This window comes from Lycium barbarum, chromosome 2 (assembly GCF_019175385.1).
Source record: "Lycium barbarum isolate Lr01 chromosome 2, ASM1917538v2, whole genome shotgun sequence".
NCBI lineage: Eukaryota > Viridiplantae > Streptophyta > Magnoliopsida > Solanales > Solanaceae > Lycium > Lycium barbarum.
This window is the reverse complement of record NC_083338.1, coordinates 49,442,010-49,469,623: the sequence shown is the minus strand read 5'-3', so window position 1 is coordinate 49,469,623 and position 27,614 is coordinate 49,442,010. Positions and strand designations below refer to the sequence as shown.

The 27,614-nt window shown below is 40.9% G+C and overlaps 1 protein-coding gene and 1 pseudogene across 13 annotated transcripts; one reads left to right on the top strand and one right to left on the bottom strand.

Annotated features, from left to right (window-relative positions):
* LOC132626483 (beta-amyrin 28-monooxygenase-like) lies at positions 1-27,047 on the top strand. Of its 13 annotated transcripts, none has more exons than XR_009577335.1 (5): positions 1-818; positions 8,575-8,625; positions 9,889-9,975; positions 10,535-11,949; positions 16,186-22,960. XR_009577335.1 is itself a non-coding variant. In XM_060341383.1 (2 exons), the coding sequence occupies exons 1-2, from the start codon at positions 332-334 to the stop codon at positions 1,122-1,124; spliced, it is 576 nt and encodes a 191-aa protein (XP_060197366.1). In that variant the 5' UTR covers positions 72-331; the 3' UTR covers positions 1,125-1,266. The 13 variants fall into 13 exon arrangements, 5 of the variants coding, with proteins under 5 accessions (XP_060197366.1, XP_060197368.1, XP_060197369.1 ...); XR_009577334.1 differs by lacking the exon at positions 10,535-11,949 and adding an exon at positions 14,872-14,922 and having other exon boundaries at positions 50-818; positions 16,186-16,529; XR_009577336.1 differs by lacking the exon at positions 8,575-8,625 and having other exon boundaries at positions 3-818.
* Positions 23,098-27,614, bottom strand: LOC132626482 (transketolase 10-like; annotated as a pseudogene).

The window sequence follows — 27,614 nt, the reverse complement described above, 5'->3', positions numbered from 1 at the left end:
CCACCCGGGCCCTCTCTCTATTAACCACTATGCCAAAATTTTATATCATAAAATATTATGGAGTCTTTGTCAAAGAGAACTAGGCTTCCGCAAATATTGATGTTAGAAGAGAAAAGATCATTTCTCTTTCTGGTTCAGAATTAGTGTGTGTGATAAAAAAACAAAATAGGAGAGGTGTTTTTATATACACCACAGAATTCCAAGAGCTAGCAGCTTTTGTAGAACGTGCTCTTACAAATTAGAAGTGTTCCAAAAGAGAGAAACTATAGTAACATCTATTTATATTCAACAACCAAAAAAAAGAAAAATCAGACTACAGTCATTCTCACACATGGCTACAATGGAAATTCCTGCATTACTAGTCATAATTTTCATAATTTTCATCCTGATAATTAGAAGGAAGAAAAAAACACTGAATTATCCTCCTGGAAGTTTTGGATGGCCATTTCTTGGAGAAACACTGGACTTTCTTCGAGCAGCAAACAAAGAAGACAAGCCAGAAAAATTCGTCAAAGACAGAATAGAGAAATACAAGTCTAAAATATTCAAGACTTCATTAATGGGTGAGAAAATGGTGGTATTGGGTAGTGCTAGTGGGAATAAGTTTTTATTTAGCAATGAAAACAAGCAAGTCACAGTTTGGTGGCCTGTAACTATTAGGAAAATTCTAGGAAGTTGTTTGATTACTACCGTTGGAGATGAAGCCAAGCTCATGAGGAAGATGATTTCTTCTTTTATTAGCCCTGATGCGTTTTCAAGACTATATATCAAAGCCATGGAAGTTGTTGCCCACGACCATTTTAAGAATTATTGGGAAGGTACGTAACACTTGCATTATTCAGTACTTTAGTTTTGTTAGAGATTTATATGCTAGTTGAAAATCTAACTATCTTCTGATGCTAGAAAATTTTATTTTATTTTATTTTTATAGTATTAGATTGAGCCAGCTTGAATGGGACAACATAAACAAAATTTTTATAGCTGATCTCAACTTATTTGGGACTAAAACGTATTTCTTGTTAGATATTGTTATAGGGCCTCCATCACACACCCATAAACTTCCTCTCGTCCATCCGTCGAACCTAAATTATGAAACATGTCACGACCCAATTTGTGAATTGTGATGGCACCTACACTGTCCCCCCAGGTAGGCGAACCATTCCCAAATCGTTTTAGTCATTTATAAGAATTATGCGGAAATAAACAATGATTTAACTAACAGATTTAAATTATATAAATGATAAGTGCGAAAGTAATAATAACCCCAAAAATCTGGTCTGGACTAGTACAAGAGCCACTATTACATAGATAGAAGTCTGATAGAAAGTACAAATCTCAAATATCAATACTGTCTCAGGAATATAAAGTAGACAGTTAAATGCAAAGAAGAGTCTCCGAGTTGCGGATCTAGCAAAAGCTCACCCTGGAATCTCTGTCAAGCAGACTCAGATCACTCTTGAGGACAGGAACGGAAACTAGTAAAACACACTGCACTCAAAGGAAGAGTACAACAAGAGTAGCATCAGTACAAACAACAAGTACTGGTAGGTATCATAGGCCGACAACAATTAGTTCACATATATTAAGAAAGAAATCAACAAGTAGGCAGATAGGCAATCAATCATACTCACACAACACAATATCATAATAATCAAGGACTTCCACTCGCACATACGTCATTCAGAAACTCACTTTCCAAGTCATAAGCCTAGGTGAAGCTTCTAAACCACAAGTCTGTTGAGTCTCAATAATCTCAAATCGATAATCACAAATCCAAGTTCTGAACCTAGGCAGATCACTAATTAATCTACAATCTGGTCCAGTCCATAATCAGATCCATGCCACAACAATGGTACAAACAAACCATACCAAATCAGAAATAAAGAGTCATATGATGATGCAGGATATAATGTAATGATATGTAATGCAATGCACTGGCCAAATATCTCAAACCTGTACACATATGCTAAAGGCATTTTCGCACGATAGTGATGACCCGCAGGGAACCCATAGTGTCTATGTACCACTCGCTCCGGAACATACCTCGGATCGCGAGCCCACTTTCTCCTGAACAGACCTTGGATCACGAGTGCACAAATAAGTCACATCCTCACCCCTTGTCAAATGTGCCTTATACATATCACAAGATAGGCCACATCCTCACCCCCTGTCAGATATGCCTATATATATATATTGTATGCAAGATGAGTACTCAAATATGGTTCAAGTATAGAAACCCCAATTTGTAACATCAACATAGATGTAAGTGATATGCTCAAATTACACCTTTTATTAGCGTAAAGCGGACGATGTCAAATATAGTAACCCAACAAGGTTGGGGTCAAATCCCACAGGGAATATGGTATGAAAAGGTTACTAAAATCGTAGAATGTTTTATTTAGGTCTAATGTCTTACTCCGATGAATGTGTAGAAAGTTGGTTGTTTATGACTAATTGCTGACTAATTGCTAACTAATTGCTTTGGATTATAATATATGGTAAAAGAAACCAAGGTTGTGTCTCCGTCAGATAAAGTGTATGATCATGGGCATTGATCTTGATATACTTCTAATTGATCGTTATATGAATGCACTTAACCTCTATGTGAATCTCTACTATTTCTCAATAAATAAAGATTATTGTTTCTATGATTTTCCCAAATATAAGAAAGGTGATATTAAGAACGGTTAATTATGTCAAGTAAATTCCTCTTATTCCTAAGTGAATTTATTAAACAAGAGTTAAAGCCTTGAGTTCATGTTATTTATTCTTACCAAACCCTAAGTACTTTCCCAAGTTAAATAAAGTTTATGGCTTTAATCAATGTTTGCAACCATTAATCATGAATGAAGAACGAAGAATAAATAAACCCTAACAATCCATTATGCATATATCAATTACAATTCCCAATCACAAAACACTCAGCTTTGGGTTCACAACCTTAGTAAAGGTGTTTAGCTACTCATGACAAAGAACAAGAAATAAGAGATTAAAGAATTCATAATTGCTTACTTTTGATGATAAGAGAAATTAATAATACTTGGATTGATGTTTGAAAGCTCCAAAACAAAGGAATATTCAATGCTCTAAGTCAAGAGTCAAAGTATATCAACTGATAATAAATAAAACCCTACATTGTACTATTAGGTTTCAAAAACGTAAAATTACAAAATTTGCACTTAAGTCCCAGACGGTGACTTATACGCTCCGTATAACATTACATGGCCCGTATAAACTTGTACGACCTTCAATCTTTACTTCTTCAGAGAAAAAAACGAGCTGATATTACACGGTCCGTATAAACTTACACAGCCTGTCTAACTTGATCGTGAAACTCCTTCTTCAAACATAGCTCTCTGTCTTGTCTTAAATCCTTCGACACGGCCAACTATACGACCCATATAATATTATACGGTCCGTATAAGTTGCTCGTATATCAACATCTTCCAACTTTGACATTTTGTTGCCTTGTCCTTCTTTAATACGACCACAGACACGGTCCGTATAATATTGTACGGACCGTGAAAGTCAACTTCTGTGCAATTTCAGTAACTTTTAGTTTCTGAACCTTAATTCTATGATTTACCTGAAACACAACAAAAATACATCAAAACAATACATACTTGCCTAAAAACAAGTAAAACTTCTCGTAAGAAGGTATCGAATGTGCCACAATTTCACGGCATTTCAACACCCCCAACATAAAGTCTTTGCTTGTCCTCAAGCAAGTATCACAACACAACGACTCAACTATCACCTAGATATCATAGATTAATAATGTCTACAATTCTTTTGACTCCGAACTACAGACATGTATGCTTTACTACTAAGGACCACCTCACTTTCACTCTCAAAATACGATGCACAGCTCAAGAATGCTATGACTCACACGGAAGCTTCAATTTATGACATTACATTATTGAACATATCATGATGCACACAAACGTCACTTTAGGCAGTCACTTTCTTTTGCACAATTTGCCATCCTTATGCCTTCACATAGACCAAAGAATGTCCCACACACATATATACAATGAAAAAGGGACAAAAGACTAAAGAGAAAAAAAGACACTCACTCTTACAGAGAATTTCATAGCTACACACGCCAATACCATAGGCTTGCCCTTATTTTCTATGCTTTCATCCTTGGATAGTTCAGTTGTGATCACGTTAGGACTTGTTTTTGGCTTGTAATGTAGGCTTAGCGACGGGTAAGATACTTTTGGTATTAGCGACTCACCCTCCTTGAACACTACACTTTCTCCTTACCTTTATTCACCTCTTCTTTTCTCCTTTTATTTTCTTTCAAATCTTTGACCTCGACGTGGTTTATTCCTAATAAAGCTTAACCTTCTTTTTGTGGTACGAATTTCTGATTTTCTGATTTTTTTTTTAAATATGTGCGGCAACCACATTGAGTGTCAACTACCACAACTTACAACACCCCCAACTTAGGCTTTTAGCCTCTACTTCACACTTGTCTCACCCCCACTTTAGGAGTATCAAGGAGGGACCGGATGTGAAACTAGAATTCAATTCAAAAAGGGTATGGGTTTGTTACAGCTGGCCAACAAAAAGGTCAAAGGCTCAAAAAGGGAAAAATAGGGATATTTGCATTTCATGGTCAGGCTTATAAGGCAAAGTGACTATCTATTCAAAGAAAGCCTAAGATCATTTCACCACCAAACTATCTGCCGAATTCAAACATGACTAACCAGGCAAGTTCTAGATTAAACATGCATAGTATGAATACAACTAACATCTCACACACACATCGGCAAAGGATGATTATTTTTACAACTGTGACCTCCTAAGAAATCATTCATCACATACAATACTCCAATAATTATAATGTCATACAAAGAATCAATCGCGTCAATTAGTAGTTGTTTCTAAGTATGTATCTTTCAATTTTTCGAGGGCTCCATACTTCCCAACAAAATCAAACATGCCATAAGTTTCATAACACTGCCAAATAAGTCAAAACTAATCTATTCTATCTAAGCAGCATCCTATACATGCCAATTTCAACAAAATAAACCCCCCTCAGGAAAACAACTTTGGCAAAGAAAAGCCGACAAGGATCCTAAACACATGTTTACACTTACAACAAAATCAAGTAATCCCCACCCCCAACTGAAAAATCATGCAATGTCCCCAATGCATCAAATGTAAGTACAATAAGGGTAAGGGATACCTGGGCGCCCTAGGCGCTGTGCTCATCAGCTCGGGACTGTGCTGCCTCAGTCGTAGCAACATCAGAAGTTGCCTCTCGGGGCTGGCTGCCCGACGCACCCATGAGATCTGGATAATTCTCACGTAGAGAGTTCAGTGCAGCAACCTGAATCATCTCCGCCTCCCCACGGTTAATCCTCTTGTTCCTCTCCCCCGGATCCTTAACTACCTGATCTACGACAGCTAGTGGTCGTTTTTCCCGAGTTTTCTCCATCTCTTTTTCTTCCTCCTCAGAGTCGAGCGAGTTCTCAACAGGGATCTCAATATCTAAGTTGGCTTGTGGTGCCAGAACAGGTTCCTCTACTCGCTCTTGTGCCTTCAACACTTCAAACTCAGCCTTCAACTTTGCTAACTCAACACTCAGTGATGTTGAGCCACCCCCGGGTGCTGTCCTCTCTAAAGCAGCCAATCTCATCTCAAATCCATTTAATCGAGTCTGGAAGACCTGGTGAGACTGTTGATATTCCTCTCGAATCTCTTTTTTGGCATTGTTGATTTGCTTGTTTATCTGGGGCTTAAGCTGGGCCAAGATCACCCTGATTTGCTTCTCAGCCTTTAATGTTTTGAAGTCTATTTCTCGGTAACTCGCTCGGGAGAATGTCAATAGATCAACCCCAGACTGTGCTGCCGGTGGTGGAACAGATGAAGTGGTAGCACCCGCAAAAGTAGCGCGTTCAGCAGCATGTGGTGGTGGTATAGTAGTAATGGCAGCAACAGCAGCAGTGACAGCGCTAGAGTCAATGGCATGGGCCTGAGCTGTAGCATACAGTATGATCAGTAGTAGTAGCATCTCCCGTAGCCCTAAAATTCGACTCGTGTTGAGTCTCGAAATCTCCAGTGGGTGGTGTCACAAATATCTCTGCCGCACCCCTTCCGCCAATCCCCAAACTGAGTGAATTTTGTGCAGTGGTCCCGGTCTGGAATGTCAACTACCTGGGCTCTTCTACACAACTCCGTGATAAGACACGGGAATACCAACAAGGTCTGAGACTGGGGTGCTCTCTGTCGAATCTCATCAGCTGTCAGTCGCCTCACATTTACCGGATACCGACTCATCATTGAGGCAAGAGCTATCGCCTGGGCAACCGTGATTGTGTTGTCATTCTGAGTCACCAGTAGTCTATATCTCATCAGGTGCCACCAGAATTGGGCCTTCCTATTGAGTGTGTCCTTGACTATCTTCGGGTTAGAACTAATCGCCTATTCTACCTCTGGATGGGCAAGTACCGCAGCTGCCCATCTAATCACCGTTCTATGATTCAGCGATCTAATTTGTCTAAATACTCTTTCTCATTTTCTGGCGCCTAAAAATCATCCCCGAAATAGATTTTGTTGATAGCAGCGGCGGAGATGTCTACTTTTACATTCCTCACTTTGATTTCATCAAGCATCGGGAGCTAAGGATTTGTTTGGCCGGGCTTCTTCATTTTCAACAACTCGGCCCCGTAATTATCATAGAATTCTCGTATAATGGCCAGTCAATACTCTCCAGGAGGCTCAGCGAACACCCCCAGCCTATAGAATTGGAGGGTTTTGGCAGTGTTGGGATAAGCCTCGAGACCCTCAAATACGAGTCGCCGCTCTTCCCATATACTCCTCTTCGGCTTCCCTTCTCTTGGTGAGAGAAATACCATCCTCATACAGCTTTTTGGACCCTTCAACCCCAAACCGCAATGCGTCCTCCGGTAGTGTTTTAGTCCTGAAAACCAACCTGCGCTTGCCTTGAATTGACTACGGGGAACACTCAACATTTGGAGCTAGGGTGTCTGTAGGCTCCGGTGAGCCGCTCTCATTCATATCTCCCTTATTATCCGAGGGCTCACCTGACGCAGACCCGCTGCTTGCGGCCTCTGCACTCAGACCCAGCTTCCAATGTGTTACATCCGACATTTTCGCTTGTTCGAAAAATTCAAGGTAAATTGACTTGTAATGAATGAGGCCACAATTGGACACTACTTGGTATGAATGTGTAAGTTATGAATATAATGGTGTGGAATTACGAAAGGTGGCCAAGGGAAAAATTGGAATTTTGGAAACTTGCCTTATGAATTGCAAAACATAGCCAAATTGGGCTTAACAAGAATTAATGAAATGAGGCCCAACTTTAAAGGGCCCAACCGGCCACCCTATGTCAAGGCCCATGGATTAATTAAATCCCATGGGAAATTATATATCAAGGATAAGTCTTAAGAATATTCAAGAAGTTTCAAGATCATAAAAATTGAGAGGAAAAGAAAGAACCCATTTCGGGTGAGAAAGAAGAGAAAAGAAAAAGAAAGAAAATTTTTTTGGAGCCAATTCTTTGGTTCAAAAATTCATCCCTTGTGAGATTATGACTAAGTGCAAGGCCCTCTTCAAGTTGGTATAAATATTGGGGCAAGAAAACAATTTTTATCTCCAAGTGAAGGGCTTGAAGAAAGGTGAGAATTTCATGATTTTGTTGTGTTATAAATGGTATATGTATGTTGTAGTATGTGTGAATGAATGAAAAACATGGAAATTTTGTGTGTTGGAACTAGGGGTGTGTTGGCCGAATATGTACATGAAATTGCATGATTTTAATGGCTTGAATTCTTGTTGTAATCTAGTTGTAATATGATGGGAATTATATTAGAAAGGAAAGTGGAATGAATTAGTGAAAAATTGGAAGTGTGGGAGGTGGCCGTGTGGTGCTAGGTTTGATATGAAATATGAATTTGATTTTGGTTGTATGCTAATTGAGTTAAGGTGAATTGAATCTTGTTAGCATGTTAATTGTGTTGTTATGGAAGATTGGTTATTAAGTTGTTGAAGGAAATTATTGAACTTTGTTATGATTTGTGTATAAGTGAAAATGAAAGTGTTAAGAGGCAAATTATGCTTATGACAATGAACTTGGAATATAAAAATGTGTTGATGAGTTTGCATGTTGAAAGTTAGGAAGGGATTGGAAAAGTAGTGACTTGATGGAAAGTTGAATGTTTGTGAATTTTATGAATATCTTGTGAATATTATGTGAACATGTTATGGATTCCTCCGATGTGTGTCGTAATGATTTTGATGGATAATGGATATGAAAATAATAAGTTTTGGTTGGAAATGTAAGCTTGAAACGAAAGATGATTCGTCGTGTCGAAGGGTGGCTAATAATGCCATAGCGTATGATTTAGTGTTTATTGATGTTTGTTGTTGTTTGGATGTCTCCTCTGGGTTGTTGTGTTGCTAAGTTGAGCCGAGCTAAGTCTCGGGGATGTCGTATATACAGAGGAAATGCTGCCGAAATTTCGGTAGGCAATTATGTGTAAAGTTAGAGTATTGAAAGAATGAAACTAACCAAATGGTAAACTTGACCATTTCCAGATTTTGGACGAAATTTGGATTGACGCCGAGCGAGCATAAGGCGCCATCGAGGTATGTGAAGCACTTCTCTACGTTCCTAGGCATGTTCTGGATGTGGTAGGCTCGGCCGCGAGCCTTAAGTCCGACTCCGTTCCCCGGAATTCGAGACGGAAAACCGCTCCAATTCCTTCAATTCAATTGAACCTATTTTCTTACAAATTGTCCTTAAAGTGAGATTTTGCACAAAAATTTCCCCAAACGGAGTCGGAACACTTCCGAATGAGTATGGGTGACCTCATAAGGTCAATTATCAATAATTTACGTATGTAGTCTCGGGTGGGTCCGAGGTGGGCCCACAAGGCCCGATACTCCCGGTACGATTTTAAAATACATCTGTTTTGGTCCGATGTTCTCCAAAAACTTCTGAACTATTGTTTTATGTATATTATGGCTATTTTTGTGTAATTTATACAATATGATTTCTGAACAGTTGAGAATCCCATTCTGATAATAATCTGTCGTGCCTTCCCAACTAGGATATAGGCGCGTACTATGCATACTATCTGGATATTCTGATTTTGGCTCGCCGTTTGGCACCCTTCAATTTGATCGAGTCTGTATGTTGAGTCTGTAGGTAGGTGGTTTCTCATTTATCGATTCGTGTCTGTCTCAATGCATTCTTTCACTGCGACCCGGGCCAGGTTCTGTTATCGTGCATAATTCTCTGCATTGTTCACCGCGTCCCTCGGCGTACGGGCCGGGATCTGTATGTCTGTATGATCTGTGTATGGGGATGGCGGCCAGGATGGCATATGATCTGATTTGATTCTGTCTGTCCACCGCGTCCCGTACTAAGAGGGCCGGGTTCTGTTACCGCGCCCCCAGACAGGGCCGGGATCTGTATGAATATATGCGTGTGCCATCTGTATTTATAAAGCACACGCCTTTGTATGATTTTGTATGACTCTGTGCTACTCTGCATGCATAATTCTGTCCGTCATACTACTGTCTGTCCGTCTGTGTTACGACTATTTCTGTATGTCCGTATGGCTTCTGCTTCTGTATGTCCGTATGGATTCAGATTCTGCTCGTCTGTCCGTATTATGATTCCGTCTGTCTGTCAGAACTATAATTCTGTTCATTTGTGTGTAACACGATTCTGTATGTCTGTCTGGATCATAACTCTGTCCGTTAGTTTGACTTATGATTTTGCCCGTTATATTTCAGTGACTCTAGTTCGGACTATGTTTATATCTGTTACGTTTCTGCTTTACATACTCGGTACATTTTCCGTACTGACCCCCGTTCTTCGGGGGCTGCGCTACATGCCCGCAGGTACAGACGCACCAGGTGATACGCCGCCCGCGTAGGTTTCCGACTCTGCTTTTTGAAGAGCTCCTTTGACCCGGAGCATATCTTTTGGTATATATTTTCTGTCTTCTGTGTACTCCGTATGTGTGTATATTCTGGGTACGGCGGGGCCCTGTCCCGCCATATGATTTTGTATGTCTGTAGAGGCCTGTAGATAGATGTGTGGGTTACGGGTTTCGTCTGTATGTTAGCCTTATCGGCTTACTTGTAAATGTCTGTATGTTCAGGTATATATGTATATATACGTATGGTTGCGCGCGTGCCGTATTTGTATCGGCCTATTTCCGTACTTCTGTTTTGAAACGAAAAATAAAATAAAAAATCTGTATGATTCGAATTCGATCAGATAGGTACGTATGGGTATCCAGTTAGGGTACCAGTCGCGGCCCACGGGGTTTGGGTCGTGACAAAAGTGGTATCAGAGCGGTTAGTCCTCGGAATGTCTACAGGCCGTGTCTAGTAGAGTCTTGTTTATCGATGTGTTGTGCACCACATCTATAAACGGGAAGCTACAGGGCATTTAGGATGTTACCCTTCTTTGGATCTTTAGATCGTGCGATAGAACTGTACTAGTAGGATGAACCTCTCCTAACGATCTGCTATGTTTCAGTGATGCCTCCGAAGAAGGCAACAGCTGCCCAGAAAGGCAAGGCCAGGATTGAGGCAGGAGAGACCAGCCAGGCCCCGAGGGTTACCAGGGCCAGTGTGCACCCTGCACTTGAGGATGTGCCCCCGTCGTCTGGATCTGTTACACCCCCCTTGCCGGAGGATATCAGAGCAGCAGGAGCTGCTAATCGGGAGACGGCTCCACCGCAAGCCTCTGAGGTTCCAGTGCCCGAGCCTCCAGCTCCACAGGCAGGGGCGGAGGGTAGGGCCATGCGAGATGCGGTTCAATTATTGACCACATTGATGGCGGAGCAGGTTCGCAGGCATGGATTTGGGGGTGGTCGTGCGGATAGGTACGAGAGCTCCAGGGCTCGTGAGTTTCTGACATGTAATCCTCCAGAATTCTCCGGGGCAAAACCTGAGGAGGATCCCCAGGAGTTCATTAGAAAGATGGAGAGCACACTACGACTGATTAAGGCTTCGCCGACTGAGTCTGTGGAGTTGGCTTCGTATCGATTATATGAGGTGGCAGCAAATTGGTATGAGTCTTGGCAGCTCTCCAGGGGTGACGATGCTCCCCAGCGGTATGGGCAGAATTTACTAAGGCCTTTCTTGACCATTTTCTACCACCAGAGCTACGAAGAGCTAGGGTCGATCGGTTCTTGAACTTGAGACAGAATGGTAGAAGTGTTCGCGAGTACAACCTAGAGTTCGATTCATTGGCTAGGTATGCACCCACCATAGTAGCTGAGATGGCCGACAGGGTGCACAGGTATGTGATGGGACTGGACTCTTATCTGATTGATGGTTGTTTAGCTGTGGCTGCTCAGCCAGGGATGCATGAAGCCCGGGTACAGGCACACGCCCAGGGCATGGAGGACCGACGTAGGGAACGTCGGCCTGATAGGGGTTACGACAGGGGCCAGCCTAAGAGAGACAGATCGGCTGGGTATTCAGAGGGATTTCAGAGCGAGCCTTCCCAGCGGCAGAGAAATAGGTATTCGTCCCAGCCAGCCTACAGTACGCCCCCACAGTTCGCAGGACAGAGCTCCAGAGGTCCCGGTCAGTCGAGGCCACCCATACCCCCCGTGTTCTTATTGTGGGAGGCCCCACCCGGGGGAGTGTTACCGCGCTACGGGCGCTTGTTATTTTTGTGGGAGCCCAGACCATCGAGTCAGAGAGTGCCCACTTAAGGGCAGTTCGGGTTCAGCCCGGCCTGCTGGGTCCGTTGCAGGCTCATCTTCTCCTTCAGCGGCCATGCGCCCTGCGGGGCGAGGAGCACCAGCACCAGCACCCGCACCAGCGCCAGCGGGTCGTGGCAGAGGACGTGGTGCAGCTTCTGGTTACAGCGGTCCTTCGAACCGCGTGTTTGCTTTAACCGGCCGGCAGGACCAGTAGCGTCTTCGAGTGCACGCCCAGGTACGCCAGCCAATCCTTTTTGAGAAATGTATGTATGGATAAGTTTGTATTTTGCTGAATTACGTGATCTTATACTTCTGGGTATTGGAAATAGTAAGATAAATGTTAATTTGGTGGATACCGAGATTCAGAAAAGCAATATGGTAATGGTATGACTTAGCCGGGGGTGGGACCCGCTACCAAAATTTTTCAGAAAATCTGCGAAGACCCCGATTTACTCTAAAATTACGTGACAAAGGTCGAGAGGGGCAATCGACGAAATTATATTAGCCCTAACGTGTCGAAATGCATGAAAGTTTCGGAGTTAAGCGTGCTCAGGCCATAGCAATTCTGGGATGGGTGACCCCCTGGGAAGTAATGCAAAGTTTTGCTCAAGTGTAGGTATGACCGATATAAATGAAAACTTGGGGTAATCTAAAGGAAAAGAGAATGTATGGAGTAATTAGCGCCTTTACAGATACCACACAGACCGACGCGGGTTAAATGGGCAAAAAGGAAAGGTGCGATACCACTCGGAAAACTTAGCGAATCTGGATAACAGTCAGCGACGACCCGAATGTTGTCAGGGGATAGAAAAATCCCAATTACATCATAAGTTAGTCTGGTATGGCGATGGTTGTAAAAGGAAAGAGAGTATGGATAGTAGGGAAGGAGAGAGATAAGTAGAGCGAGTAAGCAGAAACTTTGAAAAAAGTCGATAAGCGACACCCAAGACGATTTGTATGATTCATTCTGAATACGTTCCTGTCTGACATGTCTCTGTACGATTAACCCTGATTACGAATCTGTCTGACACACCTCTGTATGTCTGACTCTGGATATAAATCCGTCTGGTGTGCCTCCGTACGTCTAATTTTGGTCACGCATCTGTCTGATACATCTCCGCATGTCTGATTCTAAGTGTGACTCTGTATGATACATTTCTGTAAGCCTGATTCCGATTTCGAAATCCGTCCGATACCTTTTTATACATCTGACTCTGATCTCAGATCTGTCTGACATACTTCCGTATCTCTTCTTTTGATTATGAATCTATCCGCCATAGTTTGGCATGTCTGCTTCCGATTACGAATCCGTCCGATATGCTTCTACGCATCCGGTTCCAGTCCTGAATCTGTTGGTAAGAAGTGTCTGGTATGAAGTGGGATTATATTGATGTGGTAGAAATCTCAGGAGTGTAACAAGAAATGATATGGACTATGACGGCTGGAAAGCGTTCGTCTGTTACAAGAATATAGCTTATGGTTCGATGATTATGTGGGGTATGAGAAAATAAATTATGAAGGCATTTAAATCAGTGATGTGAAAAATTACCCCATAATGTTGGCAGAGAAGCCATGTCGGAAAGTCGGTAAAGGACGATTGTAAAGAGAACCCTCCCGAAGTAGTATGACGCCCCATAAGGTCAATTTAACATTCGAGGACGAATGTTTCTAAAGGGGGGGGGGGGGGGGAGGATGTTACATCCGACATTTTCGCTTGTTCGAAAAATTCAAGGTAAATTGACTTGTAATGAATGAGGCCACAATTGGACACTACTTGGTATGAATGTGTAAGTTATGAATATAATGGTGTGGAATTACGAAAGGTGGCCAAGGGAAAAATTGGAATTTTGGAAACTTGCCTTATGAATTGCAAAACATAGCCAAATTGGGCTTAACAAGAATTAATGAAATGAGGCCCAACTTTAAAGGGCCCAACCGGCCACCCTATGTCAAGGCCCATGGATTAATTAAATCCCATGGGAAATTATATATCAAGGATAAGTCTTAAGAATATTCAAGAAGTTTCAAGATCATAAAAATTGAGAGGAAAAGAAAGAACCCATTTCGGGTGAGAAAGAAGAGAAAAGAAAAAGAAAGAAAATTTTTTTGGAGCCAATTCTTTGGTTCAAAAATTCATCCCTTGTGAGATTATGACTAAGTGCAAGGCCCTCTTCAAGTTGGTATAAATATTGGGGCAAGAAAACAATTTTTATCTCCAAGTGAAGGGCTTGAAGAAAGGTGAGAATTTCATGATTTTGTTGTGTTATAAATGGTATATGTATGTTGTAGTATGTGTGAATGAATGAAAAACATGGAAATTTTGTGTGTTGGAACTAGGGGTGTGTTGGCCGAATATGTACATGAAATTGCATGATTTTAATGGCTTGAATTCTTGTTGTAATCTAGTTGTAATATGATGGGAATTATATTAGAAAGGAAAGTGGAATGAATTAGTGAAAAATTGGAAGTGTGGGAGGTGGCCGTGTGGTGCTAGGTTTGATATGAAATATGAATTTGATTTTGGTTGTATGCTAATTGAGTTAAGGTGAATTGAATCTTGTTAGCATGTTAATTGTGTTGTTATGGAAGATTGGTTATTAAGTTGTTGAAGGAAATTATTGAACTTTGTTATGATTTGTGTATAAGTGAAAATGAAAGTGTTAAGAGGCAAATTATGCTTATGACAATGAACTTGGAATATAAAAATGTGTTGATGAGTTTGCATGTTGAAAGTTAGGAAGGGATTGGAAAAGTAGTGACTTGATGGAAAGTTGAATGTTTGTGAATTTTATGAATATCTTGTGAATATTATGTGAACATGTTATGGATTCCTCCGATGTGTGTCGTAATGATTTTGATGGATAATGGATATGAAAATAATAAGTTTTGGTTGGAAATGTAAGCTTGAAACGAAAGATGATTCGTCGTGTCGAAGGGTGGCTAATAATGCCATAGCGTATGATTTAGTGTTTATTGATGTTTGTTGTTGTTTGGATGTCTCCTCTGGGTTGTTGTGTTGCTAAGTTGAGCCGAGCTAAGTCTCGGGGATGTCGTATATACAGAGGAAATGCTGCCGAAATTTCGGTAGGCAATTATGTGTAAAGTTAGAGTATTGAAAGAATGAAACTAACCAAATGGTAAACTTGACCATTTCCAGATTTTGGACGAAATTTGGATTGACGCCGAGCGAGCATAAGGCGCCATCGAGGTATGTGAAGCACTTCTCTACGTTCCTAGGCATGTTCTGGATGTGGTAGGCTCGGCCGCGAGCCTTAAGTCCGACTCCGTTCCCCGGAATTCGAGACGGAAAACCGCTCCAATTCCTTCAATTCAATTGAACCTATTTTCTTACAAATTGTCCTTAAAGTGAGATTTTGCACAAAAATTTCCCCAAACGGAGTCGGAACACTTCCGAATGAGTATGGGTGACCTCATAAGGTCAATTATCAATAATTTACGTATGTAGTCTCGGGTGGGTCCGAGGTGGGCCCACAAGGCCCGATACTCCCGGTACGATTTTAAAATACATCTGTTTTGGTCCGATGTTCTCCAAAAACTTCTGAACTATTGTTTTATGTATATTATGGCTATTTTTGTGTAATTTATACAATATGATTTCTGAACAGTTGAGAATCCCATTCTGATAATAATCTGTCGTGCCTTCCCAACTAGGATATAGGCGCGTACTATGCATACTATCTGGATATTCTGATTTTGGCTCGCCGTTTGGCACCCTTCAATTTGATCGAGTCTGTATGTTGAGTCTGTAGGTAGGTGGTTTCTCATTTATCGATTCGTGTCTGTCTCAATGCATTCTTTCACTGCGACTCGGGCCAGGTTCTGTTATCGTGCATAATTCTCTGCATTGTTCACCGCGTCCCTCGGCGTACGGGCCGGGATCTGTATGTCTGTATGATCTGTGTATGGGGATGGCGGCCAGGATGGCATATGATCTGATTTGATTCTGTCTGTCCACCGCGTCCCGTACTAAGAGGGCCGGGTTCTGTTACCGCGCCCCCAGACAGGGCCGGGATCTGTATGAATATATGCGTGTGCCATCTGTATTTATAAAGCACACGCCTTTGTATGATTTTGTATGACTCTGTGCTATTCTGCATGCATAATTCTGTCCGTCATACTACTGTCTGTCCGTGTGTGTTACGACTATTTCTGTATGTCCGTATGGCTTCTGCTTCTGTATGTCCGTATGGATTCAGATTCTGCTCGTCTGTCCGTATTATGATTCCGTCTGTCTGTCCGAACTATAATTCTGTTCATTTGTGTGTAACACGATTCTGTATGTCTGTCTGGATCATAACTCTGTCCGTTAGTTTGACTTATGATTTTGCCCGTTATATTTCAGTGACTCTAGTTCGGACTATGTTTATATCTGTTACGTTTCTGCTTTACATACTCGGTACATTTTCCGTACTGACCCCCGTTCTTCGGGGGCTGCGCTACATGCCCGCAGGTACAGACGCACCAGGTGATACGCCGCCCGCGTAGGTTTCCGACTCTGCTTGTTGAAGAGCTCCTTTGACCCGGAGCATATCTTTTGGTATATATTTTCTGTCTTCTATGTACTCCGTATGTGTGTATATTCTGGGTACGGCGGGGCCCTGTCCCGCCATATGATTTTGTATGTCTGTAGAGGCCTGTAGATAGATGTGTGGGTTACGGGTTTCGTCTGTATGTTAGCCTTATCGGCTTACTTGTAAATGTCTGTATGTTCAGGTATATATGTATATATACGTATGGTTGCGCGCGTGCCGTATTTGTATCGGCCTATTTCCGTACTTCTGTTTTGAAACGAAAAAAAAAAAAAATTTGTATGATTCGAATTCGATCAGATAGGTACGTATGGGTATCCAGTTAGGGTACCAGTCGCGGCCCACGGGGTTTGGGTCGTGACACAATGACTCTTCTTCTCCCTCTTCGGAGTGGGCCGAGGTGGAAGCAGTCATGGTCTCGGGTTGAGGATTTGTAGCCCCCCGAACCTTCTTTGTTGGTATGACCTCATTGTCGGAGGTCTCATCTCTCAAGTAATGATCTCTCTCTGGTTCGTCTTGGGTTCGGCCTCGGCCCCTACCATCTTGGGACCCAGCACCCCTTCTGACACTATGTTTTTGAACCATATCTGCAAATTCAACTTTGTTAATAACGGATCTTAGAAATTAAAGTAAAAAAGAAAACATAAACATCTTTTTGGTTTTTTTTTTAAGGTCGTATAAGTCTTTCACGGACTGTATAAAATTATACGGTCCGTATAAAGTGATTACTATGTGAGATAGAACCAACATAGGTTCCATTTCAAAGTACGAGTCATTTTCACGGATCGTATAAAATTATACGGTCTGTATAACAGCTTATACTTATAAAATAGAACCCCTACCATCTAACCAATCTTATACGACCTAGAATATGGTCCGTATAACTTTATACAATTCATATTTTAGGTCATATACTTACACGACCACAATTTTTTTTATGAATTTACTTCAGTAAGAGCCAATCATCATACATACATTCCTTCCATGGTTTTAATTCCTACGGGAGTTGGGTTACTCAGACTTTACCTATTTTTCAAATTTTGACAGTTCATTAGTATCCAATTTGAGCAATTTTGGCGGGCATAACAATATTGGAATCCAAAATTCAAATTTGTCAATTGAAATTCCCTCCAACCCATTAGAATGTTTATTTCTCAACCCCACGAATTCACAATAGCTTATTATACTTATCCCCATTTAAAAAAATCATGAACCATGGAAAATTTCACTTGTACCATAGGTAAATTAACACCCAACAATTAAATTACACCCATATGAGCAAAATTAAAGAGTGAAGCATTAAAATACCTATGTATTGATGATATTGAGAAGTATCCTTGAGGAAAAATTAGTGAAAAACAAAGAAAAAACTAGTGAATCTTGAACAGAGGGTTTTCGGGTATGGTGAATATGGGTTTTGGTGACAAACTTGGATGTATTTATGGAGATTTAAGGTGGAATTATAGTGGGTTAATGTAGTGTGGCCGTATGTAGTAATGGAGAGGAGTGGGAGTTAATGAAAGAAGTGGGGAGGAGAAAAGGCGGGCAGGTGCGATTTTGTTTAAAACCCTCTGTTCGTTTTTTTTAGGCTTTTATTTTTATTTTTAGAAGTTATACGGGCCGTATAAAATTACACGGTCCGTGTAACTTGAAGTTCTCACACTTCTCACTGTTTGAGTACATCATTTTTATACGATCACTTATATGGTCTGTGTAAAATTACACGGTCCGTGAAAATGATCGTATTGAATGATGTCCTCAAACAGTGTCCTTGCTAATTTCCTTACCTTCCACGACTGGGTTATACGCTCCGTATAAGTCAAGTTTCCTCCAGTTTTTCTACACTTGTCATCCTGCCCCAAGACAAACGTTACCCTGCACACACACTATTTAAGTTAACAAAATTCAAAAAACAACAAAAATTAAACATGGGTTGCCTCCCAAGAAGCGCTTGATCTAACGTCGCGGCAGGATGGTGTCACAAATTTACTCTTGGTCAGGATTCTCTGGGTCAGCATTCGTTCTGAGATGTTTCAACCCGTACCGATCAACAATTCTATCCCCATCAATGCAACCATGATAGTGTTTCACCCTCTGCCTATTCACCTTAAATGTCCTAGTTCCATCTCCGGACTTCAATTCAATCGTCCCATAGGGTGAAACACTTACCACCTCAAAAAATCGACCCATCTTGATTTTAACTTTCCCGGTAGCAGCTTCAATCTAGAATTAAATTGCAGGACAGGATCACCCTTGTAGAATTCTCGCTTCAGGATCTTCTTGTCATGATACTGCTTCATCCTTTCTTTATACAATGCTGCACTCTCATAGGCCTGATAGCGGAACTCATCCATCTCATTAAGTTGAAACAACTGAAGCTTAGTGGCTTCTTCCCAATCCATGTTTAGCCTCTCCAACGCCGATATGGCTTTGTGCCCCAATTCAACGGGCAGGTGGCAAGCTTTGCCAAAAGCTAGCTTGAAAGGAGAAGTCCCAATTGGGGTCATGTACACAGTTCGGTAAGCCCATAGAGCATCATTGAGCTTTCGGGACCAGTCAGTTCTATTCGCATTGACCGTCTTGGCCAAAATACTCTTGATTTCCCGGTTTGAGACTTCAACTTTCCCACTTGTCTGAGGGTGATAAGGAGCTTCCACCCTATGTTTCACACCATACTTCTCCATCAATCCCGCGAAGGCTTTATTGCAAAAGTGAGAACTCCCATCACTAATTATTGCCCTCCGGGTACCAAATCGAGTAAATATGTTTTTCTTTCGGAACCCCATGACACTCTTGACTTCATTATTAGGTAAAGCCACTGTTTCTACCCATTTCGACACATAGTCCACAACAACTAAGATATACTTCATGCCACAAGAGCTCACAAAGGGCCCCATAAAATCAATACCTAGACATTGAACACCTCCACTTCCATCACAAAGTTTATAGGTATCTCTTGCCTCCTTCCTATACTCCTTTGTCTCTGGCACTGATCACAAGACCGCACCAACAGATTTGCATCATGAAAGAGAGTAGGGCAGTAGTAATCGTATTCAAGAACTTTAGCATCAGTTCGGTTACCACTATGATGACCCCCAACCAGAGAGTCATGGCATGCTTTCAGAATCGCCATCACTTTACTCTCGGGAACACAACGCCAAATGATGTTATCAGCACATGTTCTAAAAAAGTAGGGCTCGTCCCAGTAATATTGATGAGAATCCCGCAAGAACTTCTTCTTTTGGTATGACTTGATCTCCTCTGGAATTATGCGTTTTACCAAGTAGTTGACAATGTCTGCATACCATGGTGCCACCACCACTGACACCGCCAACACCCGCTTATTTGAAAATGCATCATCATTATCTAGCTCATCTGAAGGTCTACCGACTTTTTCAAGTAGAGAGAGATGGTTAGCAACCTGATTCTCAGTTCCCTTGCGGTCTTTCACCTCGAAATTGAATTCTTGCAACAACAGCACCCATCGAATCAATCGTGGCTTAGCTTCCTTCTTTGCAATTAGGTACCTCAATGCAGCATGATCTGTGTATACCACAATTTTGGACCCCAACAGATAGGCTCGAAATTTTTCAAAAGCAAAAACTATAGCAGGCAGCTCTTGCTCAGTCACTGTGTAATTCATCTGAGTCGCATTCAATGTTCTGCTGGCATAATATATAGGGTGCATGATTTTACTATGTATCTGGCCAAGCACAGCACCGATAGCAAAATCGCTCGCATCACACATCGATTCGAACAACAGAGACCAGTCAGGAGAAACAATAATAGAAGCTGTGGTCAAACGCTCCTTCAATTCATCGAATGCCTTCCGACACTTCTCGTCAAATTCGAACTTAGCCTCTTTTTCAAGAAGCTTACACATCGGGTTAGCAATTTTTGAGAAATCCTTGATGAAATGCCTATAGAAACTAACATGTCCCAAGAAACTCCGGACACTCTTAATTGAGATATGTGGAAGAAGCTTTGAGATCACATCAATCTTCGCCTGATCGACCTTAATCCCCTTTTCAGAGATTTTATGCTTGAGGAAGATCCCTTCCTTCACCATGAAGTGGCACTTCTTCCAATTTAGCACCAGATTAGTCTCCTCACAACGTTTAAGCACTCGACCCAGATGGTCAAGACAATCATCAAAAGAATCACCAACCACCGAGAAATCATTCATAAAGACCTCAACAAAGTCTTCCACCATATAAAAAAATATTGACATCATATGCCGTTGAAAGGTAGCCGGTGCATTGCAAAGACCGAAAGGCATCCTGCTGAAAGCAAATGTCCTATAAGGATAAGTAAATGTCATTTTCTTCTAATCCTCAAGGGCGATGTTGATCTGATTGTAGCCCGAATACTTGTCTAGGAAGCAATAGTAAGACCGCCCCGCTAGCTGATCAAATATTTGATTAATAAAAGGCATAGGGAAGTGATCCTTGCACGTAGCAGTGTTAAGCTTGCGATAGTCCATGCAAACTCTCCAACCTATCACAGTCCTCGTCAGAATCAGCTCATTCTTTGCATTGGGCACTACTGTGATGCTGCCCTTTTTCGGAACAAATTGAACTGGGCTCACCCATTTACTGTCAGTAATAGGGTAAACCACTCCAGCGTCTAACCATTTGATGATTCCTTTCTTGACGACTTCTTGCATGTTCTCATTCAGCCTCCTTTGATGCTCCACACTCGGCTTGCTATCCTCCTCTAGTTAGATTTTATGCTTACAGATCCCAGAAGGAATCCCCCGAATGTCTGCTATGGTCCAACAAATAGCACGCCTATACTCACGCAATATCTCCACAAGCCTCTCGATCTTCTCCTCAGTAAGTAATGCTGAAACAATCACTAGTATCGTATTATTTGGACCAAGGAACTCATACTTCAAATGTGATGGGAGTTGCTTAATCTCAAGCTTCGGTGGCTCAACGATAGAAGGTTTTGCTGGAGGAGTTGTTCTATTTTCTAGATCAAGTTTAAGCTTCTTTGGGTGGTAAGAATATGAGCCCAACCAAACAAGCAAATAAAGCATCTCCACATAACCCTTCGTGTTTTCAGCATCAAAATTGACAAGTACTTTCTTCTTCCATCTTGAATTCCACAGCTTCATCAACAACATCAAAAGAATCAATCATCGAAATGCTTTTGTAAGCACTTGGTAACTTTATCCCCTTACTTGCCTGAAAAGTAACTTCCTCATCATTGACTCGAAATTTTATTTTGTTCTTTTCTGAATCCATAAGAGCTCTTCCCATAGCAAGGAAAGGTCTCCCCAGGATAATAGGAATATCCTGATCAACAACACAGTCAAGGATCACAAAATCAGCGGGCAACATAAATTTACCAACACGTACAAGAACATCATCAACCATGCCAACCGACCGCTTAATAGATCTATCAGCCATCTGTAATCTCATAGTGGTCGGCCTTGGCATCCCCAAACCTAATTTCTTGTAGATAGCAAGTGGCATCAAATTTATACTCGCCCCGTTATCACACAGAGCACGAGCAAAATCATGGTACCCAACAGAACAAGGAATGATGAACGCCCCAGGATCTCCCTTTTTCTAGATAGTAGTTATTGAAATAATAGAACTCACAGTGTGAGTCAAACTCACGGTTTCATGTTGCACCATCTTCTTCTTGGTCAATAGGTCTTTCAAGTACTTACCAAAACCAGGTATCTCCTTGATAGCATCCAAAAATGGAAAGTTCAGAGATAACTGCTTCAGCTGATCATAAAATTTCTCGAACTTAGCATCTTCCTTCTTCTTCACCAACCTTTGCGGAAAGGGAGGTTTAGATTTGAAAAGCTGAGTCAAAGGGCGGAGAGCCCCTTTTACAGTCTGCTTGCTCTTATTATCAGCCACCTTTGAACTTCTGGAATATCAGTAACTTTCTCTTTACTAGGAAGCTCATCATCAATAATTGGAAATTACTTATTCCTGATGAGAAAATTATATATGATCCAATGCCTACCCCTGTTGAAGGACTTCCCATTAGCCTTCAACCTCACAATTCTTGAATCTTATTTTTCTTATAGATACAAAAGAAGCATTGCCAGCCACATAAGTAACAAACACCTTTTGTATATGATGTTGTGTAAGAATTGATAGAAGTCTACTGGAAATAATGATTAAAACAAGCCTTTTGCATTTGTTTTATTTAAAGGAGTTGAAAAAAAAAAATAAGCTTATGCCAATCTATCTCCATGATAAAATCAAAATACTAACAGGACTCGAAGTGAAATCTCTTAATCATCCAATTTGCTTGGATTAACGCTTTCCTTCAGTTGTCAACATCGTAACTTTGAATTAGTATTACGAGATAAATAGTACTCCCTCCATTTCAATTTATGTGTCTTAATTTGAATCGACACAGAGTATAAGAAAATAAAAAAAATTCTTGAATCTTGTCTCAAACATATGATTTGTGTGATATATCAAAATGTATTTTGAATTTGCGGTCTGAAATATTTCATATCAGATTGGAGGTAAAAAATTACTAAATATAGAAAGTGACATTCTATTCTTTTTGAAATATACTAAAAAGGAAAATAAAATAAACAAATTGCAGCAGAAGGAGTAGTAATATATTTTCTTTATTTTTTATTGTCTCGTTAACATATGTAATACCATGTTTTCTTTTCCATTCTGCTTAACCTCTGTCACTTGAATCAGCCATCATCAACTTAATATGAGCTTTACATCCTATATGACACGTATATGACTGACCACCAGTACCCGTTTAAGTGAAATCCGCTTCAGCAAGAAAAAGTATATGGAAAAGATTGGATTTGTGGACTCGCTTCAGGATGGATAACATGTCGAAACACGTGGATCATTCATATACATTGAGCCTGGTGAGCTGTGCTGATATTATTTAACATTTCTAAGCATTCAGGAAAAACTCCTATAGTTGTATGTAAAGTACTTATACCATATTAAGACCAGCACCAATTCTCCCAGTATTTAAGCGAAAAGAGTCAAAGACTGCACCTGTCTCTCATCCAAGTATGTTTTCGCCTCTAACAGTTATATACATGTGGTAATAGAGCTTCACTTGGTAAGCAAGGATTTGGCAGTCTTGGTCACACTTTCCTCTGTGAAACCATACTTCTTGAATACTTGTGAATAAGTTCCACTAGAACAAAAGTCATCGATCCCAATCACAATGCCTTCATCTCCTACATACTCCTTCCACCCTAACGGTGAGCCTGCCTCCACGCTAACACGTTTGGACACGCTTGATGGTAACACAAGCTCCTTGTAATCCCTTGGCTGCCTATCAAAAAGTCTCCAACACATGAGTGAAACGACTCTAACTCTCCTCCCTTCTTTTCTTAGCACGTTTGCGCTGGTTTCGCACAAGCACAGCTCTGATCCAGTTCCTATCAGTATGATTTCCGGTAGCTCCTCCTCAGAATTGTCGCTAACAATGTAACCGCCTTTCCCAACTGCATCAGCCGATGTTCCTTCCACATTGGCTGCCACCTTCTGCCTTGATAATGCAAGAACGCTAGGTACATTTTGGTTTTCAATTGCTACCTTATAGGCTCCAGCAGTCTCTTTGCCATCAGCAGGTCGGAAGAGCAGCAAGTGGGGAATAGCTCGAAGACCAGAAAGGTGCTCAACTGGTTGATGAGTTGGTCCATCCTCGCCTATTCCAACCGAGTCGTGGGTCAAAATGTAGAGGACTCCAGCGTGGCTAAGAGCAGATAATCTGATGGAGTTCTTCATGTAATCTGAGAATACAAGGAAAGTTGCTGCAAATGGTATAAGGCCTCCACTGTGCAATGCAAGTCCATTGGAAATTCCAGCCATTGCATGTTCTCGGACTCCATACCTAATGTTTCTCCCCCATGGGGAATCGGGCTGCTTGAAGTCTCCACAATTATGGAGATAGGCTTGATTTGAGCTGGCAAGGTCTGCACTACCCCCAATCAGCCCTGGAAGCACTTTAGCAAGCGCATTCAAGCACTTCCCTGAATATCCTCTGGTGGCATCCACGGGATCAGACATGGACAATTTCTGTTGATAGTGTTCCAAATATTAGATATAAAGTATTCCGACTGAAGAAGAGTAAATAACTAATACTATATCTTATGATACGTTTTAAACAACAAGCACAAACATCCAATGAGAATATGTATTTGTCTTCTTTGAGAATGCAACCACAAACACATTTCAGATGAATTAGTTTCTAAGAGGTATACAACTAGATGGATGCATATTTTACCGGCAATGAGCTATTCCCAGCCGGGAAGCATCCCATCAGCAAGAAGAAGCTTGAATTCTGCTGCTTCCTCAGGGTATTTGTTTTCGTAATAATAAAGTTTAGAGTGCCACTCCTGCTCCAACCTTACACCAAGATCTGTTTGAGCTTGCATTTCCCTGATAACAACTATCTTACAACACAATCTTCCTTGTCTTTAATTATAAGGTGCATAACAGCAGCACTTAAAATTGTTACCTGTAAACCATAGGAATGACATGGAAAGGTTCTCTATCATCCCATGTAACTTTCTGTTTTATTTGCTTTACATCATCATCATCAAAGGTTCCATGGTGAGGCTTTGATGTTCCTTCCTTTTTTGACAATTTCCCTATTGTCGTTTTCACCTGAAAATACAAAGTTTCAGTAGGAAGGATTAATTGGAAACTTGGAAGAATGAAGACATTTTCTTGACATATCTATTGTGGTCTAGGCTCAATACATACGCAGATGAAAGTTGGTTTTCCGGTCTCACTATGCGCAGAGATTAACGCGTTTTTGAACGCTTGTAAATTCCCTTGCGAGTTATCTACAGTGATAGTGTGCCATCCTAGAGCTTCAAATCGTGCGGATATGTCTTCTGAAAGTGCAAGGTCAGTGCTACCATCGATAGTATTATGGTTATCGTCATATATCAATGTAATCTTGTGCAGCTTCCAATGAGCAGCCAAGGACGCAGCCTCGTTTGATATGCCTTCCATAGCACAGCCATCACCCCTGATGCAATACCTGAATAAAATTATCAAAGTGAATTGCTGTTCGGCCCGTCCACAAATTAAAGAGGATAAGTCATCAGCCAACTTACGTTCTGTGATCAAAAACGGCAACATCAAGCTTATTAAATCTAGCACCTAAGTGAGCTTCTGCTAAAGCAAGGCCAACCGCATTCGCAACACCTTGTCCCAAAGGGCCTGTAGTGTAACACAAAAATTGGAAACTTATGATACCATGCTGATCAGGTTTCCTGAGAAAACAATAATATCGTCATATCCTACAAAGAAAAATCCAATATATTCATATCAAGTTATGAAGGGCTGTTCATACAACTTTCTACAAATGTTCCTTGTTATCCAGGAGGCTTTTAGTTTAGTGGTATTACGCTTTCGTTAGTGCTAGCAAGTGGGCAGGACGGATCGAATATGAGCGGGTTGTAAATGGGTTAGACAAAAAACAGATAAACACCCAACCCGCTCATGCTGAGCACAGATAAATTACAGATTGAATGACGGATAATATATGAGTACCCATATTTTTTGCAAGATGGAAAAGAAACTTAACAATCTAGTGCACCACCACGTATGTCTTCCATTAACCGCCTTTCATTTCTCAGTGAATCAAAACTCTAACAGCAACTAATTGATAATAGAAGAGTAAGATATATTCTGATAAAAGCTACAAAAATGTTGTTACTCAAGGACGTTTTTAACATGAGTTGCTGTGAAGGGATTTTTGTGCATTGCTTCAACATGAATAAAAGAATTCCTTACTTGTGAGACAAAATTATGATCATGGAGATTATACCAAATTGAAAATATAGCTCTAGCTCTATCACAAAAAAGATGGAAAGGAAACTGGGATTTAGTTATACCGGTTGTGACTTCGATGCCTTCGGTCACTACATTCTCTGGATGTCCGGGTGTCCGGCTTCCAAGCTTACATAGGCATTTAAGGTCTTCAATCTGAATGACACAATACTTCACTTGTAATTTTGACCAATAAACTGTTCACTGATCCTGACAAAAGGTAAAGCAAGAATCCTCTCTTACATGCACAAAGAACAACACTCGAATCCAAGTGGTAATTATTACCATCGGAATCATCTATATTTGTAAGGAAAAAATCAAGCGTAATTTGACTAGTTAAACAGGAAATGATCTGAAATGTCACAGGGTGCCCTCTTCTGGTGTTGAAGTATGCTAATGCCAAACATAACTCGTCAATTTGCTAGTCTATTTCTATAGATTTGTACTTAGCTTATTTGATTTTTGGTGCGTGTGATTTGTAAAATTCATGTCCTCTCGGAGTTGGGGGCTTACACTTTCCAATATCACAATTTAGGTAGACCAGCCATCTACTGACACGGCAAGTGATACAATTGAGATGCATCTCCCCATTATATGAGTGGATTGGCCTACAAGTCCTGGTTTTAGGCCTTATCTATGGAAGTTTTGTTGTTACATATATGTAGTTTGGGAACTATGTAAATTTTATTCTTAAAGATTTAAAGATTTTATGTAAGAATTCAACTCAAAATTAAGAAATTTGAGTCTCGAGTTCCAATTGCACCACATAAATTGAGCCAGAAGGAGTAGAAGAGAAACCTAACGTCAATAAATTGTATATTTTGTGTATACCTGAACAGATTGGAAACCAGCAAGATGAAGGCAAACATAATGAAGAAGACCTCCATGGCCAGCACTCAAAACAAACCTATCTCTATTAAACCACTTTGGACTTGTTGGATTATATCTCATGGCATGCCCATACAAGAAATATGCAACCTCAGCCATCCCAAGAGCCATTCCAGCATGCCCTGCCTTTGCATATTGCACTGAGTCTACTATCAACATCCTCACATTGTCTACACACCTCTTGTCAACCAATGCTTGGAATTTCTCATCATCATCATCCCATTTTTGAGTGGAAATCTCAAAAGGGTATGCTCTTTTGATCTCTTCCTGCCAGGAAAGCTTGTAATCTTCATCTTTGAAAAGACTAGGTTGGTTAAAAAGTGAAGCAGTAGTACTAATATCGTTTGTTTTTAGACTGTTGTTGCATTGGAAATTAGACCTCAAGGCTAGTTTGTTGCTATGGTAATCATACCTATTGCTTTGGATGGTGAATTTGGGCTGAAACAGAGGAAATGGCTTGACAATAAGATTAGAGATGGCCATTGTTATTTAATTTTGGAGCGTAAGGGCGGAGGTTGGAGGAATGCGTATATATATATATATATATATAGATACACTTCCTCCGTCCCAATTTAAGCGTGTGCTTTTCTTTTTGGTTTGTCTCAAAAGAATGGTTCTTATTGATTTACTAAGTTGACAAATTCAATCATCTACGT